This window comes from Narcine bancroftii, chromosome 3 (assembly GCF_036971445.1).
Source record: "Narcine bancroftii isolate sNarBan1 chromosome 3, sNarBan1.hap1, whole genome shotgun sequence".
Taxonomy (NCBI): domain Eukaryota; kingdom Metazoa; phylum Chordata; class Chondrichthyes; order Torpediniformes; family Narcinidae; genus Narcine; species Narcine bancroftii.
In genome coordinates this window covers 207,019,491-207,037,484 of record NC_091471.1, presented here as the reverse complement: position 1 = coordinate 207,037,484, position 17,994 = coordinate 207,019,491, and the positions used below count along the sequence as shown (strand labels likewise).

Below are 17,994 nucleotides of genomic sequence, written 5' to 3'. Positions count from 1 at the left end.
TATTTATATAGGTATGGTAGTTCCCGGTTTATGACATATGTGACTTATGACCATTTGACATATGACTTTTTTTTAAAGAAAAAATATAATATTTACACTGTTTATGTTGTATTTTACATACTATAACTGGGATCTAGGGCATGTAAGATCCAAAATGTGCCTAATTGCCTTGTTAATTAGTGTTCTGGGGTCTGTACGCTGAGTGTGGTCATCTTGATTCCTGTGCACATGTGTGAGTCTTCAGTTGGTGTATACTAGGTGGGTTCACGTTTTAGAGTTCGGTTGGTGCATACGCAAGAGTTAAGGGTGCAAAATCAATATCTTTAGGGTGCTTAACTCTTGTGCATGTGCCACCCAAACTCCGATATGCAAACCCACTGCACATACACCAACCATGTGCACAAGAATCTAAATGGACGTGCTCAGCTTACAGACCCTGGATGCTGACTAACAAGGTAAGTGCGTACATTTTGACTTTTACAATACTGACCCCAAGCGTCATGAATAAAGAGCCTCACCCAGCCTCCAAATGGCAATTGTACAGGGCAATTCTGACATACATCCATTCCGAGATACGACTAGTCAACGAGAAAAAAATAACATGGCTGTATGTCGTGGAGTACCTGTATTTTTTTGCAGCAGTTCATGAGAGGACGACCACAAGAACTTGTAAAGAGTTGCCAGCATATGAATCCTGATGTAGGATTCAAACAGGCTAAGTGGTTACTGGAGAAGTGTTTTGGTGACAAGTAAAGAATTTCTAGAGTTTATTTACAGGAGGCTCTTCCATGGTTGTTAATAGGACCAGAGGTTATGAAGGGTTTACAAGCTTACACTCTCTTTCTCAAAGGATGTTGCAACGTCATGACAGAAATTGGTCATCTTCAAGACCTCGACATACCTCATAATATGGTAATCATTGTAGATGTTACGCAACCGGATAAGAGAATTATGGAGAAGTCAAGTTGATGAATACCAAAAAAGAAACTTTGTGACAGTTACCTTTAAGGATTTGGTGGAGTTTATTGAAGGACATGGACATTGTCATGGAGCCAGTGAATGGAATTAAAGGTACTCAAACAGTGAGTGAAGAAGTTGAAAAATCCAAATCGTATCCTCAAGCAAAGTTGAAGAAAAGTATATTTCCCACCTGTCTGATAGTGGTGGATAAAGAAATGAAGGAAAAGGAAAGTTCGCCTATTGAGAAGAAATGTTTATTCTTTAATAATAAGCAGGATTTGGAAAAGTGTGCATAGATGGAAAAGAAGACGCAGAGTGAGAAAATCACTTTTTTGAAGGAAAATGGAGTGTGTTTTGGCTGTCTGTGTCAAGGACACATCAGCAAAAACTGCAAAAAGTGACTCACCTGTGATATATGTAGTCAAAAACATTCTAAGATACTACATACCTTCAAGGAAAAGAAGAATATGGAAAACAAACAAATGCCAAGGAAAGAAGCAGGTGAAAACCACTGCTAAAGCTTCATTATTGACAAGTGGTCTTAATGGGGCCAGTGCAGACAACTGCAAACTCTCATTAGTGCCTGTACAAGTTAAGGCCAAGAATGGGAATGCAACGGTACATACACATGCATTTCTTGATCCAGGAAGTACTGCATCATTTTGCACAGCAGGGCCTATAAAAAGGCTTAATCTTGAAGGAAAAAAGTCAAAAATTTTATTGAAAACCATGGGATAAGAAAAGGTCATTGAAACTCACATTGTTTCAGGGTTAGAGGGTGCTGGAATACACAGCAATTATTTTTGAGATCTTCCAGGCATTTATACCCAGAAGACTGCCTTTGCGTAAAGGAAACATCGCACATCAAAATTATGTGGATCAGTGGGCATATCTAAGGAAGGTTTATATACCGCAAGATAGCTCTGAAATAGAGATGCTAGTTGGTTTCCATGTACCAAAGGCTGTGGAACCAATGGAAGTAATACCGAGTGTGAGAGATTGACCATACGCTATTAAAATTGTGCTTGGATGGACCATTAGAAAGAAAGAATAATATTGCTCAGAAGCAGTCAACAACAAATGTCAATATGATATCTGTTATGAAACTCAATGAGCCACTGAAACAACCATTTAGGACAGATTTCCCTGAACACCTTGATAACAATCAAAAATCTTCAAAAGTATACAAACAATTCCTAGAAAACCATTCTGACAAAAATAAATCAAGAGCACCTTGACCAGTAAAGAAGAGATTGTTTTCATCAAAAATGGATGAAAACAAAATATAAGAAGATGCTGCGAACACTGCTAATGGTTATTCCTGCAAAGCAAAATCCTGGGCAGGAATGAAACAAATGTCTGGGAACAAATCTGAAAGTAGCTTTTGTAGCCCAGATGCATTAACAAACAAGATCAATGAAGAAATCTGGCAGCATGTTTTAAAACGAGCATAACATAGAAAATTGTGCTGATGGTATAAAGGAGGATTTCATTGACAATATGGTATAACTGCCTTCAGAGTACAAAATGTTTAAAAGGAACTTAAGAAATATCGTTTATTTCAGAAAACAGTGACCAAAAGGGTTTTAACTTTGTATTTGGAAAAAAAAACTGGATCAGATGATTCCTCAGTTTTCAAAGTAATCATGATTGAAGATCAGAGAGCAATCGACAAGTGTGGAGAATTAATTGTAAATAGAATTCATAAAACCAAGTAGAACAAAAGAATAACTGCTAAAAAATTAATGCAGTTATTGAAGGAAGGGATTTAGCCATATTAAGATGTATACTGATGAAAGAAGAGATTCATATTTTGAAAGAGAACAAGTCATTGTTTAATGACACAAGACAACTAACTATGGAGAACAATCAAGAATGGACCTTGAAGTCCCAGTTTATAACAATGCAGAAAGAAAGAAATATTACATTTCAGCAACATAAGGAAGCAAGGTCAAACAATTCAAACATCTCAGGTATACAACAGAAGGGCTGAAAGCAGAAGTACCAATGCATCAATTTACATTTTTACTCCGTCAAGTTACTAACTTCTCAGAAGATAATGGGAAAATTACTTTCCTATTGAAATAATTAAATGTAGAGAGAGAGTCTAATAAAAGACTTCAAGAAATTTGACAGAAAATGAGACTGAAAGTTGCAAAATTGGATCTGGAATACTGGAAAAGACAAAGGAAGCCAGAGTGGCTGTTGGTCAGTCTGAGGAACCAATGTCATTTGAGTCCTATCTTTTCTATAACCAACCACAGAAGAGAAAGAAAAAAGGCCCATCTTGTGACGTCAAGAAAGTGAATAATTTAGAAATTAAGAATTGTGTTCAAACACTGGAAAAGGCTAGGGCAAAGCCGATTAAGACTAAAAATAGCTTTATGAATAGACTAATTACCAAAATCTGTCTTTTACAAGTTGAGAGCTTTAATGATTGACTTTCACTTTCTTTTGAATATTTACTCAATGAATTACTATATTTGATGTTTTTCTTTGTAATGGTAATTATTATTTTTATATATAGGGCTGGTATTGTAAGGGATAAAATGAATTGTAAGTTGAAAGCAGCTAGAATATTGTTTACACATTCCATGAGTATGTCTCCATTGTAACAACCTTTAAGGCAAAGTCATTTTCTGCATGTTTGAGATGAACAATTTAGTTTTGAATTTGTTTTGTACTGTTCAGAACTAATGGAAAATGTAGATAGTTCAGCTAATTCTTTGACTGTTCTTTTGAAAGTATTAATGTATTAATATTTTATTGTCTGTTTTATTAACAGTTTTAAGTATAGTTTAATTGTTTTAATAGTACTTATCGTTTCAAATAAACAGTGAAAAACTCAATGCTACTTTAGAACATACTTTTCATTTTAATGAGCCAAAACAACAATGTCTGCATTCTCTCCAAGCGATTATAAATGAAAATTGTCGCAACATCTTCAATATGTTTTATTTGTACACTTCAATGGGATTTAAAATACCTGCAAGTTGTGCACTATTACATAAAGCTACTTTGATTCCAAAAATGTTTCAATTATTAAAAGGAGTTTACATATAAAGAACAGATCTGGTATCACTTTTATTTTTGTTCATTCTACCAGTAAAAGAATAAAACTATTAAAGTCCCAGAGATAGGACTACCAATCTAAATATTACGTGAGAGACACATTAACTTCAAAACAATGATTTAGCTGTTAGAAAAGTGAAGTTCAAGCCCTTTTTGAAAATGTTCTTGGTTCAGACAAAGGTACCTGGAGAATCAAACTAAGAGTGAGATGGGATTGTATGAAAAGAGGGGCTCACCTGGGGATTTGACTGGAGAATATGCAGTGCAGTAACCTCCTCTCTTAACTGTACTCATTCAGATAACACACAAGCAGAAGGAGAAAACATTAAGGAGAGATATTACCGCACAATCATTAATAGAAAATAGCATTAAATTCAAAATAAAGAAGGGTTAAAGACATAGATGAACAACTACAGTAATATGAAACATTTAAATGAGTAACAGAAACTATTTTAGGAAGGTGAAGACAGATCACAAATATACAATCAAAGACAATGCAAAGTCCACTTATTTATAAACTTAAGGTACACAATTTTCTCTAATAATTAAGACATTTGCAGAATGATTTGAAGTACATCGAATGAATAATATCTCTTCAGGCCAAATGTGTGAAAATTAATCTTTGTATTTTATGGAAAGATTCTGAGGGCCGTAACATTAAAAGTGCAGTTGTTTGTTCTATAATATGAATTAAATTAAACATATGCCCTTCTATTAACCAGTAGTAAAGGATGCATATGTAGCTTTCTTTGAGTATAAGGTAGTACTACTCCAAGGTAGTAATCTCTGGATTGCTGCCGGTGCCACGCGCTAGTGAGGGTAGAAATAGGAGGATGTGGAGGATGAATTCATGGCTAAAGAGATGGTGCAGGGGCCAAGGGATAAGATTTCTGGATCATTGGGATCTCTTCTGGGGAAGGTCGGACCTGTACAAAAGGGACGGACTCCACTTGAACTGGAGGGGACCAATGTGCTGGCAAGCAGATTTGCTAGAGCTGTGGAGGAAGGTTTAAACTAGTTTGGCAGGGGGGTGGGGAACAGAGTGTGAGTGCAGTGTCAAGGGAGCATGGCCACCTAGATAGGAATAATAATGATAACAAAGGTAGGATGAAGATTAGGGTAAATGGTAGAAAAGAGAATATATGTGAGGGTCATTCTCTGAAATGCATAGATTTTAATGCAAGAAGCATAGTGAACAAGGTAGATGAGCTTAGAGCATGGACAGATACTTGGGGTCATGATATTGTGGCAATTAGTGAGACCTGGCTACAGGAGGGGCACGACTGGCAACTTAATATTCCAGGATACATTTGTTTTAGATGTGATCGAGCAGGGGATAAAAAAGGGGGAGGAGTTGCTCTGCTTGTTAAGGAGGACATTACTGCCGTGAGGTGGCAGGATGGTCTGGAGGGATCGTCCAGTGAGGCTGTTTGGCTGGAATTGAGGGGTGAAGGAGGCATGAGGGGGCTAATAGGGGTGTATTACAGACCGCCAAATGGGCTAAGAGAATTAGAGGAACAAATTTGTAGGGAGATAACGTGTATGTGTGAGAATCATAAGGTAGTGATCATGGGAGATTTTAACTTCCCTCACATTGATTGGGATACCCACTTAGTTAGAGGGCTGGATGGGCTAGAGTTCGTTAAATGTGTTCAAGATTGTTTTCTAAATCAATTAGTAGAAGAACCGATTCGGGACGGTGTAATACTGGATCTCCGGTTAGGGAATGAGCTAGGTCAGGTATGGGACATTAATGTTGGAGAACAACTTGGGCCTAGTGATCATAATAGTTTTCGGTTAGTTTTAGGGTATAGCAAAGAGAACCTAAAGTTGAGGTTCTGGATTGGAGAAGAGCAAATTTCGAAGGAATAAGAAGGGATTTGGGGAGTATTGAGTGGGACAGGATATTTTCAGGAAAAGATGTAAATGACAATTGGAGGATATTTAAAAAAGAAATTTTGAGGGTACAGAGCAGATATGTCCCAGTAAGGATCAAAGGAAAGGCTGGAAGTCATAGGGAGGCATGGTTTTTGAAGAATATTGGAAGTTTGGTTAGGAGAAAAAGGGAGGTGTACAAGAGGTATAAAGAGCAGGGAGCTGAGAATTTGAAGGACTACAAGGAGTGTAGAAGGAATCTTAAGAAATAAATCAGAAAGGCCAAAAAAAAGGCATGAAGAGGCTTTGGCAGACAGAGTAAAAATAAATCCAAAGTGTTTCTATAGGTACATTAAAAGTAAAAGATTAGTGAGGGATAAAATTGGACCCCTTGTAGATAGTGAGGGTAGGCTGAGTGAGAAGTCAGAGGAAATGGGGGAAATTTTGAATGATTTCTTTGCCTCGGTATTCACTAGGGAAAAAAAATTGAACCAGTTGAAGTAAAGAATAGTGGGGAGGTCATAAAGCATATAAGGATAACCAAGGAGGTAGTGAATGCTGTGTTGAAAAAGATAAAGGAGGATAAATCTCCGGGACTGGACAAAATATTCCCAAGGACACTCAGGGAGGCTTGTGGACAGATAGTGGGGCCATTAACAGAGATAATTAGGATGACACTGGCCACGGGGGTAGTGCCAAAGGATTGGAGGGTGGCACATGTGGTTCCACTGTTTAAGAAAGGGTCCAAATGTAAACCTGGGAATTATAGGCCCGTGAGTCTGACATCTGTGGTGGGCAAGTTGATGGAAAGTGTTCTGAGGGATGGTATTTACAAATATTTGGAGGTACAGGGATTGACAGAGAGTAATCAGCATGGTTTTGTCAGGGGTAGATCATGCTTGACAAATCTGATTGAGTTTTTCAAGGGGATTACAAAAAAGGTTGATGAAGGGAAAGCTGTGGATGTTGTCTATTTAGACTTTAGTAAAGCTTTTGACAAAGTTCCCCACAAGAGGTTAGGAAAAAAGGTGGAGGCATTAGGTATAAATGAGGAGGTAGTGAAATGGATTCAGAAATGGTTGGATGGGAGGTGTCAGAGAGTAGTGGTAGAAAATTGTTTGTCCAATTGGAGGCCTGTGACTAGTGGAGTTCCTCAGGGATCGGTCCTGGGTCCACTATTGTTTGTTATATATATTAATGATCTGGAAGTAGGGGTGGAGAGTTGGGTAAGCAAGTTTGCGGATGATACAAAGATTGGTGGTGTTGTGGACAGTGAGGAAGATTACTGTAGATTAAAAGGTGATTTAGGAAGGCTGGAGGTGTGGGCTGAGAATTGGCTGATGGAATTTAATACAGATAAATGTGAGGTGTTACATTTTGGAAAGCCAAATCAAAATAGGTCATATGCATTAAATAGTAGGCTATTGAGATGTGCAGAGCAACAAAGGGATTTAGGAGTTGTGGTAAATAGTACCCTCAAGGCTGATACTCAGGTAGATGGTGTGGTGAAGAAGGCATTTGGAATGTTGGCCTTCATAAATCGGAGTATTGAATTCAAGAGTAGGGAGGTTATGATGAAATTGTACAAGGCATTGGTGAGGCCAAATTTGGAGTACTGTGTACAGTTTTGGTCACCAAATTATAGGAAAGATATAAACAAAATAGAGAGAGTGCAGAGAAGGTTCACGAGAATGTTGACAGGATTTCAAGGTTTGAGTTATAGGGAAAGGTTGTGCAGGCTAGGGCTTTTTTCTCTGGAGCATAGAAGATTGAGGGGGGACTTGATAGAGGTGTTTAAGATTTTAAAAGGGACAGACAGAGTAAATGTGGATAGGCTTTTTCAATTAAGAGTGGGGGAGATTCAAACTAGAGGGCATGGTTTAAGGTTGAAGGGGGAGAATTATAAGGGGAACATGAGGGGAAATTTCTTTATGCAAAGGGTGGTAGGGATGTGGAATGAGCTTCCGGCAGATGTGGTTGAGGCGGGATCATTAATGATAGACTGGATAGTTACATGGAGAGGAGAGGACTGGAGGGGTATGGACCGGGTGCTGGTCAGTAGGACTAGGAGGGTGGGGATTTGTTACGGCATGGACTAGTAAGGCCGAACTGGCCTGTTCTGTGCTGTAAGTGGTTATATGGTTATATGGTTATACAATCAAATTGAAATATTAAATTGACAACACATTATAGTTCCCACCTGAACCAAAATAAAAATGTAATAAGATGTATATCATAAAGCAAAATTGAAATGACCCACAGGGATCCCTCCAGAATGTGAGTCAGATTTTGTTTTCTCATGTACTTTCGAGAAAAGTGAGGCAAAGTAAACCAGAAAGTACTGTACCACAGAATTGTAAAAGTTTTACATCATAATAAATATTAAAGAATTATTTAATGTATAATATTTGGGTCAATGATATAATATGAATCAGTAATATACAGTAAAATCACAGTTATCCGGAATTCAAGCAACTGGCAACCTCAAACATCCAGCAAAAAAAATTGTAGAAAATAAATGGGTAAAAAATATTGAAGCTTAAAAGTAGCATGGCTCACCATTAGTTCTCCATTCACTCAACATGCAGACTGAAGCAACTGGAAAAACTTGCTTATCAGCATCTACCAATCCCTGCAGGTGCTTGATACCAGGGATTTTACTGTATATGTTTTAAAAATATTTTAAAGCCTTTAATGGGAGCAGGAGATGATGCACAAGGGATAAGGGTCAGAAAAACATGACTTGAAATAAAGATTAGCTACACTGAGAACAACAGCCTTTTTTTGCACACATGAGCAGGGTGTTTGTCCGCCGGCCACATACACAGCTTCCGCAAAGGTTTGCTAAAAGTAGTCCTGCACTTTTTTCTGATGCTATTATTTTATTGCTTTAAGAAGCTGTACCTGAGGCTGGAGACCTGCTTCGACGAGACAACCCGGGACTCTTTGATCCAGAATATCGTGAGGTACTACCCGAACGTGAGTAGGATGATTTCATCACACGACACTCTGAAAGACAAGGAACCCAATTATTCAGCCTTCAGCTTTTCAGACATTACCAACCAATGAACCCTCTTAGACTTGATTGGTGTCAGCAATGAATATTTTCTACATTATGATGCTGTTGCTTATTTGTCCTTGTCTCTAAGGAAGTGGTGCCACCAGTGTGATCAAGACATTGTATCTGAACACACCCGCTGTAGCTGAACGTGACAAGGAATTAATATCTTAATTTCTAGTTGTACCATTTAAAAAAAATCTGCTTAACTTTCACAGAAGTGCTACTTGTAAAAGCAAAGGTGCCTAAGAAATACAATGCATTCTTTTATTTTTATGTGTGTCAAAACATTATTCAATGAAGTATTGGGTTCCCCTCACAAAATAATAACATTGTGGAAGATCAATCTGAAATACCTCAAATATATCTTTTAAAAAAATGAAAAAGGAAGCTGTGTTATTCTTAATGGGACCGTCCTAAAGTTAACACTGCGAATGACACTGCCGCACTGCATCCAGCAAGGGTCAGTAACTCTTCAAAGTGCACTCTTCATTGCAGCCAGACGCACAATGGCTACCATGGGAGAGAGAGAGGCTGCAGTGGGGTGAGAGTGTACAGATTTATAGAAATTGGTGCTGAAGTATTCAAATGCAATTTTTTTTTTGTCAGGGGATCCTCAAGGACCACTACTGGAAGAGAATGGCTAACAGTGAGAATTCCCACACAATGAAGCAAAAAGTTTCAATCTCACTAGAACTATAGACCACTGCATTGGGCAGTTTTTGACATTTTCAGTACATTTTGAAGTACACTTTTTTAGTTTAGAAAATGACAGTTGATATGCACAATTATTTTCTCACAAACAAGAGAACATAAGAAATAGAAGCAAGTGTCGGCCATCCGGCCCATCAAGCCTGCTCCACCATTCAATAAGATCATAGCTGATCTGATCATTGACTCAACTCCACCTACCTGCCTTTCCTCCATAAACTTTAATTCCCCTCCTATGTAAAATTCTATATACTTGTTTGAAGTACTTTTAATGAGGCAGAGTTCTTTGGGTAGAGAATTCTACAGATTCACTACTCTATGGGAAAAATAATTCTTCCTCAGCTTCATCCTAAATCTGCATCCCTGAATCTTGAGGCTATGTCCCCTAGTTCGAGTCTCATCTACCAATGGAAGTAACTTTTCTGCCTCTTCTTATTCATTACTTCCATAATTTTATGTGCTTCTACAAGATCCATACTGTTACAAGTCCAAAGGACCCCAAAACCCAGAAGCAATAGACATTCACCGAGAGAAGTGGCTTTCAAAACTTAAGTTATTTTTAATCAACTTCAAACATGAAAATAGAATCAAACTTTAACTTAACTCTATTCTTATACTATACTCTATACCACACATGTCAAATTCAGACCCGCGGGCCAAATTTGGCCCGTGATATAATTATATTTGGCCTGCAAGATCATATCAAATATGTATTAGAGCTGGCCGCCGCACCAGTATAGCGCATGCACAGCTAATACTATAAATCCCACAATGCTTTGCAAATGCGTTGGCGCCGACCCGTCAGCCCGCTAATCACCCCCACTTCCTCTGTTTACTTTCATTAGCATCTGCGACCTGTCGCCCAACTCACATGTAATAAACCCCTTACGAAAAATGGCCAAACGAAAGACAGAAAACAGGACCTTTCAAGACAGGTGGGAGGCAGACTATACGTTCATTATTTTAAAAGACAAACCTGTTTGTCATTGAAGCAAGTTGCTTTTTTTTGACTTGTTGGCTTGTGAAAAAAAATACATTTAAAAGGAGCTTAAAGGCTATAGAGAAATATTATTTATTGAATATTTTATTTCTCATATGTTAATGCTTCTTCTGGAAAGAGTTTAACCAAAACTATTATTAAACATTTATTTTAATAAGAAAAAGTTTAACATTACATATGTTGAAAGAAGAGAAAACATGCAGATGTTGTTGAAAATTTTCAATAAATATTTAGTTTGGCCCACGACTTAGTCTAAGTTTTTAATTTTGGCCCTCTGTGAATTTGAGTTTGACACCCCTGCTCTATACAAACCCAAATTACCACCTTCTAATTCTAAGCACACGTGTATGTAATGTGTGTGTAAATTCAAGAAGAGTTCTTTGGTTCACAGTTCAATCTCACTTCTTCTTCGAAGTTCTCTGGTTGCAGGCAATCACCATACTGTGCACAGAATTTAACATGTATAAAGTTCAGCAGGCTTAGTGCTTGAAAGGTAAATGTTTACTGCTTAGGAAGGTTCTTGTAGGGTTTGCAGAGAGAGACATTTGTTGCTCCAGGATTTCCAGAACTGAGGTACCACCACTCGTCACCTCAGGGTCTCGCTGATGAAACTTGCCCCATCAGGGTCTTCTAAATGGTAACGTCTTTCTTCAAGCTACCACAGAGTTCCATTCCTTCCTCTATTTCAAGAGAAACATCAGACAGATAGCACTTCCAGCCATCTACTGCTCTGGAACTTACTTTCATCAGTTTCAAACAGTTTTCCCTGGATTGCACTTTTCAGTTACTTGTCAGTGTCCCAAACACTGACTGACTGACTGACTGACTGAGCTGTTAACTCAACTCTCTGTCTTTTCCAACTGAAACTCCAATGAGAGCACGTGACTCATGTCTTGCAAAACCCCCACCTTCTCCAGCAAACAACAGGAGTTCTTTCTTCTTCTCAAGTTGTTATCTTAGATAAACAATCCAGAATTGACCTTTCTGTGAGCACTTTGCAGAAAGGGTACTGAAAGAGAGCATGACTCCAGCAAGACAATGATCAAGCATTTTATGACATCAGTTCAATTAACACCTACTTGTGAAAGGTGCTTACATTCTCCAGAGATCTTGCAAAATGAATTCTTCAGTCTTTCAAATAAGATGTTTTAAAATGTGTGTACCTACTCTAAATCTTAAATTCTCCCCAAATATTAATATTGTTACAATACTCAGTCTTCTACACTCCAGGGAATAAAATCCTAATCTGTTCAACATTTGCCTGTAACTCAGTTCCTAGTAAATCTTCTCTGCACTCTTTCAGTCTTATTGATATCTTTTCTGTAGTTAAGTGACCAAAACTGCACACAATACTCCAAATTTGGCTACACCAATGTCTTATACTCTTTACAATAACATTCCAACTCCTATACTCAATATTTTGATTTATGAAGGCCAATATGCCAAAAGCTCTCTTTACAACCCTATCTACAGTTACCACTTTCAGGGAATTATGTATCTGTATTCCCAGATCCCTCTGTTCTACTGCATTCCTCAGTACCCTGACATTTACCATGTAGATCCTTTGTTGGTTTGTCTTTTCAAAATGCAACACCTCACACTTGTCTGCATCAAATTCCATCTGGCATTTTTTAGCCCATTTTTCCACCTGGTCCTGATCCCTCTGCAAGCTTTAAAAGCCTTTCTCACTGTCCTCAACACCTCCAAATTTTGTGACATCTGCAAACTTGCTGATCCAATTTACCACATTATTATCAAGATCATAGATACAGATGACAAACAACAATGTCCCAGCACTGATCCCTGAGGCACACCACTAGTCTGAGAAGCAATCATCCACTACCAGACTCCAACGCAGCCAATGTCAGATCCAGACAACTACCTCACCATCAATAACTAGCGTCTGAACTTTTATGACTTACCTCCCATGTGGACCTTGTCAATGGTCTTACAAAAGTCCATACAGAAGACGTACACAGACTTTCCTTCATCAATTTTCCTGATAACTTCTTCGAAAAACTCGACCAATTAGTTAAACCTTTCTTACCATGCACAAAGCCATGTTGACTATACCTAATCAATCCCTAGCTATCCAAATATTTGTATATACTACTGACGTCAGGTTCACTGGACTATAATTTCAAGGGTTACTTTTGGAGCCTTTTTTAAACAATGGAACAACAGGAGCCACCCTCCAATCCTCCGGCATCACACTTGCGGTGAAGGGAATTTTAAATATTTCTGCCAAAGCACCTGCAATTTTTACACTAGCCTTCCTCAAGGTCCAGTGGAATATCTTGTCAGGCCCTGAAGATTTATTCACCCTTATTTGATTTAAGACCCACCTCCTTCTCTTTAATCTGTATATATTCCATGACCTCACTACTTGTTTTCCTTAGACCCCTAGACTCTGTGCCCTTTTCCTGAGTAAATACTGACGCAAAAGCCATTTAAGATCTCCCCCATCTCTTTTGACTCCATACAAAGTCGATCACTTCAAAGGGACCAATAAGGACCCTTACTCTCCTTTTGCTCTTAATATACCTGTAGAAACCCTTAGGATTTTCCTTCACCTTGTCTGCCAAAGCAAACTCACATCTTCTTTTAGACATCCTAATTTATTTCTTGAGTTTTTTCTTGTATTTATTTTGCTCCTCAGGTACTTCATTTGCTCCATGTTGCTTACACCTGCTATAAACCTCCCTCTTCTTCCAAACCAGATACCCCAAAGTCCCTCGTAAACCAATGGTACATAAGCCTGTTCGTTTTTAATCGTAATAGGAACATACAAACTGTACTCTGAAAATTTCACCTTTTAAGGTCTTCTACTTACCTTGCACATCCTTTCCAGAAAACAACTATTCCAAATCCATGCATTCTAGATCCTTTTTCATTTCCTCAGAATTGATCTTTCTCCAATTTAGAATCTCAACCCGAGGCCCAGACTTATCCTTCTCCATAACTAACATGAAACAAATGGCCTCAGAATCAGAATTTATTGTCATGAACAAGTCATGAAATTCGGTGCTTTGCAGCAGCGTCAGAGGTCAAACATTCATATTCTCCTTTGACCAGGCAGTCTTGCAAAAGTTTGCCAGCTTTGTGCTTCTGGAACTGATTTCTGTCTTCTTTCTCTCTGTTTCACACCCCCCTCTCTGAGAGCAAAACTGTTCTGTCTGCCTGCAAAAATCACATGCTCTCCCAGGAAAGCTGTATGTTGCAACTTTGTGGCTCTTTTTGCAAAAAGCACTCTGAAAAAGTCCTGCAAATATTCTGTGTTTTAAAATGTTTGTGTGCAACCTGCTCTAATAATCATTTCCAAAACATCTCTAAATACTCTGTCACAATATCATGAACAGCTGTGAGCCCAGATCTGACCTCTGTGGCATTACACTCTACTCTGACTGCCAACCATAGAAACACCAGTTTATCCCAACTGCCTTCTATTTGTTAACCAATCATTCTTTCATGCCAATACTTTACTCCGAACTCCATGACTCCTTATCTTCTGAATAGGTCTTTTATGCAACACCTTGTCAAAAGCTGGAAATACAAACAGAGTAAAAGCCCTTTTATCCAGAATTCAAGCAACCGGCAGCCTCAAGCAACCGGCAAAAAAATTGAGTAAAATCAATTGGTAAGAAATATGGATGCTTAAAATTGGCACACCTTGCCGTTAGTTTGCTAATCATGCAATATGCAATCTCAAGAAACCGGAAAACACACGTATCCGGCATCTACCAATCATTATAGGTGCTGCATACCAGGGTTTTTTCTGTACAAGCTTTCTGGAAATCCACCTGTTTCCCTTAAACTAATGCGCTCATTATATCCTGAAAGAAGTCAAGTAAATTTGTCAAACTTGACTTGCCCTTCCTGAATTCATGCTGTGTCTACCTAATGGAACAATTTCTATCTCGATGACTTGCTATGTTTTCCTTAACATTTTGTCCATACCTCAGATGTTAAGATAACTGACCTTTAGTTACCTGCCTTTTACCTATATTTTTTAAACAGTGGCATGCCATTTGCTGTCCTTCAATCTGCTGGAACCTGTCCAGAGTTCAGAGAATTTTGGTCAATTATCACAAGTGACTCAACTCTAATTTCTGCCATCTCTTTCAGTATCCTGAGATGCATTCCATCAGGGCTAGAGGACTTTACTGCATTTAGACCCAGTGGCATCACTAGGGTTGGTGTCATCCAGTGCGGTAAATCATGATGTTACCACCTCCCACCCCCCACCATGAACCTCCTCCCATACCAGACCATACAGAATCCTTAGTGATGTTTTTTTTAGACTAATGTTTCTCATAAATCGTAATTTCTGTATATCACGGAATGTAATGGTAATAGCAGTGAGATAAACAACTAGCAAAATTAAAATTATGCCTTTAAATTACAACATCATACGCACAGCCTAAACGTAGAAGAGCAGAAAGATTTAGGAGTGACGGTACATCGTTCCCTGAAGGTAGAAACTCACGTGAATAGGGTGGTGAAGAAGGCTTTTAGTATGCTGGCCTTTATCAATCATTGCATGGAATATAGGAGTTGGGAGGTGATGTTGAGATTGTATAAGACGTTGGTGCGGCCTAATTTGGAGTTCTGTGTGCAGTTCTGGTCGCCTAATTATAGGAAGGATATAAACAGAGTGGAGAGAGTGCAGAGAAGGTTTACCAGAATGTTACCTGGGTTTAAGCATCTAGAGTATAGGGAGAGATTGGACAGATTAGGTCTTTATTCTTTGGAGCGTAGAAGGTTGAGAGGGGATTTGATAGAAGTATTTAAGATTATGAAAGGGATAGACAGAGTGGATGTGGATAGACTATTTCCGTTAAGAGGAGGAAAGATTAAAACAAGAGGACATGAGTTAAGAATTAAGGGGCAGAGGTTTAGAGGTAACATGAGGGGGAACTTCTTTACTCAGAGAGTGGTAGACGTGTGGAATGATCTTCCGGGAGAAATAATGGCGGCGGAGTCAATTGTATTATTTAAGAAAAGGTTGGACAGGTATATGGATGAGAAGAAGATGGAGGGTTATGGGCATTGTGCAGGGAGGTGGGACTAGAAAGGGGTGTTTGGTTCCGTGCGGACTAGAAGGGCCTAATGGCCTGTTTCCGTGCTGTAATTGTTATGTTATGTTATGTTATGTAATTTATATAGTTTCATGTGGTTAAAGTGAAAATTCAGTAAGAAAACGTTATTAGTTACAACATTATTAGTAACTGAGCGGAAGCCTTTTTAAAAAATTGATACAGGTTCACAAATACTAATTACCACAATTTTGTAGCTAAAACACCAGAAAATTTGACAAAAGCAGCGACTATAAAAACACCAGCAGCAACGAAAACAACAGCGCGTGCTTGTAGTGCGAACAGATGCAACCACGTGATTCAAAGCTTCATTGTAATTGGGTGATAATGACAGCTCTGACCAGAGTGCATTAGAAGGTTCAAAGTACATTAGCATGGAGTTTTAGCCCTGTAGGATATTGATACATGTCAGCTGGGCTTACAAAAAAATGTTTTTGTTGTTATAACTAACTTTAGGGATTTTTAAATAAAAAGTAATGCATTTCTGCTGAAACACTGCACAAAAATTTTATAGACCGTCATTCTGGTGGCGCCCCCTGCATCCCCCTGGTGATGCCAGTGTTTAGACCCACAAGCTTGCTCACTGCTACCTCTTTAGTGATGGTGATTGTATCAAGGTCCTCACCTCTCATTGCATCCATTACTATCTCTCTTTGAGAACAGCATTAATAAAGTGCCCAGAAATATTGATTGAGGATACAATTTTTCAGGACTTCAGGAAGAATCTAAAATACATGTCCTCAATATAATGCCCAAGGGCCTTTTATATGAACCTGACATGACCTCTGCCTCAAATATAATCTTTTCAGATAGGGCAGCACTCCTTCAGTAAGCCCTGGATTGCCAGCCTAGTGTGTGTGCTCAAGTCTCCAGAGTAAGGATTTGAACCACAAGTTTCTGCTTAGAGGTAGAAGTGCAACCAATTTAGAAACAAGTTGATGAGTGACAAAAAGTAACATCAATGAGATCCCAAGTTTTAAATAATATGTGGAGAAAACCTGATATACATTATTACATCAACAAAGAAAACACTTGTTGCGATATGCTGTCACTTGGCATCTGACAGAATGAATCTGTCTGTTGTATGACATTGCAAATTTTGTCCTTAGAAAGCTATTCAAGCCATTTGGGTTGAATGGTTCAGAGATAAAATGAGAGTCATTCCACAAGTCTAAAATAAATCCTTCCATGCTGGTTAAGATGCCTATCTGAGCTAAATTTTCAATTCTAAAACATAATTTGACAATTCCCCCCCCACTATTAGTTGTGCACTCATATATGCAACAAATGGAAAAAAAGTAGTTTAATTTTTATACATGAAATTATGACCCCAAGAAATACAACGTCAGATTTTTTTGTTCTGTTTGTCTGTGACATTCGGTGCATAAAACATCCAGATATTCATTAATAAATAAAATAAAACAGATGACCAACATACACATGTTTCAGAGACCTTGTAATCAGAATCTATTATCATGAATAAGTCATTGTTTTCTGGGAGCATCATAGTTGCAAATATTAATATAAACCACCTCACAAAAATAAATAAAAATTGTGCACAAAAAATCAAGTCAGGCAGTGTCTTTGGTTTTTTTGTTCATTCAAAAATCCGATGGCAGCGGGGAAGAAATTGCCACCAAGGGCTCATCTTTAGACTCCTGTACCTTTTCCCTGATGATAGCAGAGTGAAGAGGGCATGGCCCGGGGGTGGGGATCTTTGGGAATACAGGCTGCCTTATTAAGAATCAGGCTCTTGTAGATGTCCTCAATGGAGTGAAGGCTGGTGCCCATGATGTCGCATGCTGAGTCAACAACCCCCTGGAGTATTTTCTTGTCCTGAGTGCTTACATTACCATACCAGACCCTGATGCAACCAGTAGAAGTTTTTAAGAGTTCGGTGACATACCGAATCTCTGCAAACACTTCACAAAGTATAGCCGCTGGTGAGTCTTCTTCGTGATTGCATCAATGTGGAGGCTCAAGGACAGATCATTGGAAATGTTGACACCCAGGAATTTGAAGTTCTTGACCCTCTCCACTACTGAGCCCTTAATGAGGACTGGGCCATGTTCTCCTGACTTCCTCCTGAAGTCCAGAAACATCTCCTTTGTTTTGCTAACATTGAGCACAAGGTTGTTGTCGTTAAGCCATTCAGCAAACTGATCTATCTCCCTCCTGTATGGTTCCTCATTGCTGTTTGTGATTCTGGCGACAACTGTAGT

At 38.5% G+C, this 17,994-nt stretch overlaps 1 protein-coding gene across 6 annotated transcripts in view; it reads right to left on the bottom strand.

Annotated features, from left to right (window-relative positions):
* Positions 1-17,994, bottom strand: part of dclk2a (doublecortin-like kinase 2a) — a 353,107-nt gene that overhangs the window by 119,783 nt on the left and 215,330 nt on the right. For 5 of the 6 annotated variants that reach the window (XM_069926428.1, XM_069926430.1, XM_069926432.1 and 2 more), the window contains exons 4-5: positions 8,812-8,916; positions 4,269-4,316 (exon numbers count right to left, since the gene is read on the bottom strand). In XM_069926428.1, coding sequence (XP_069782529.1) covers positions 4,269-4,316; positions 8,812-8,916 — 153 coding nt within the window. The remainder of the gene's footprint in view (positions 1-4,268; positions 4,317-8,811; positions 8,917-17,994) is intronic. The other variant, XM_069926431.1, reaches the window with a different exon arrangement.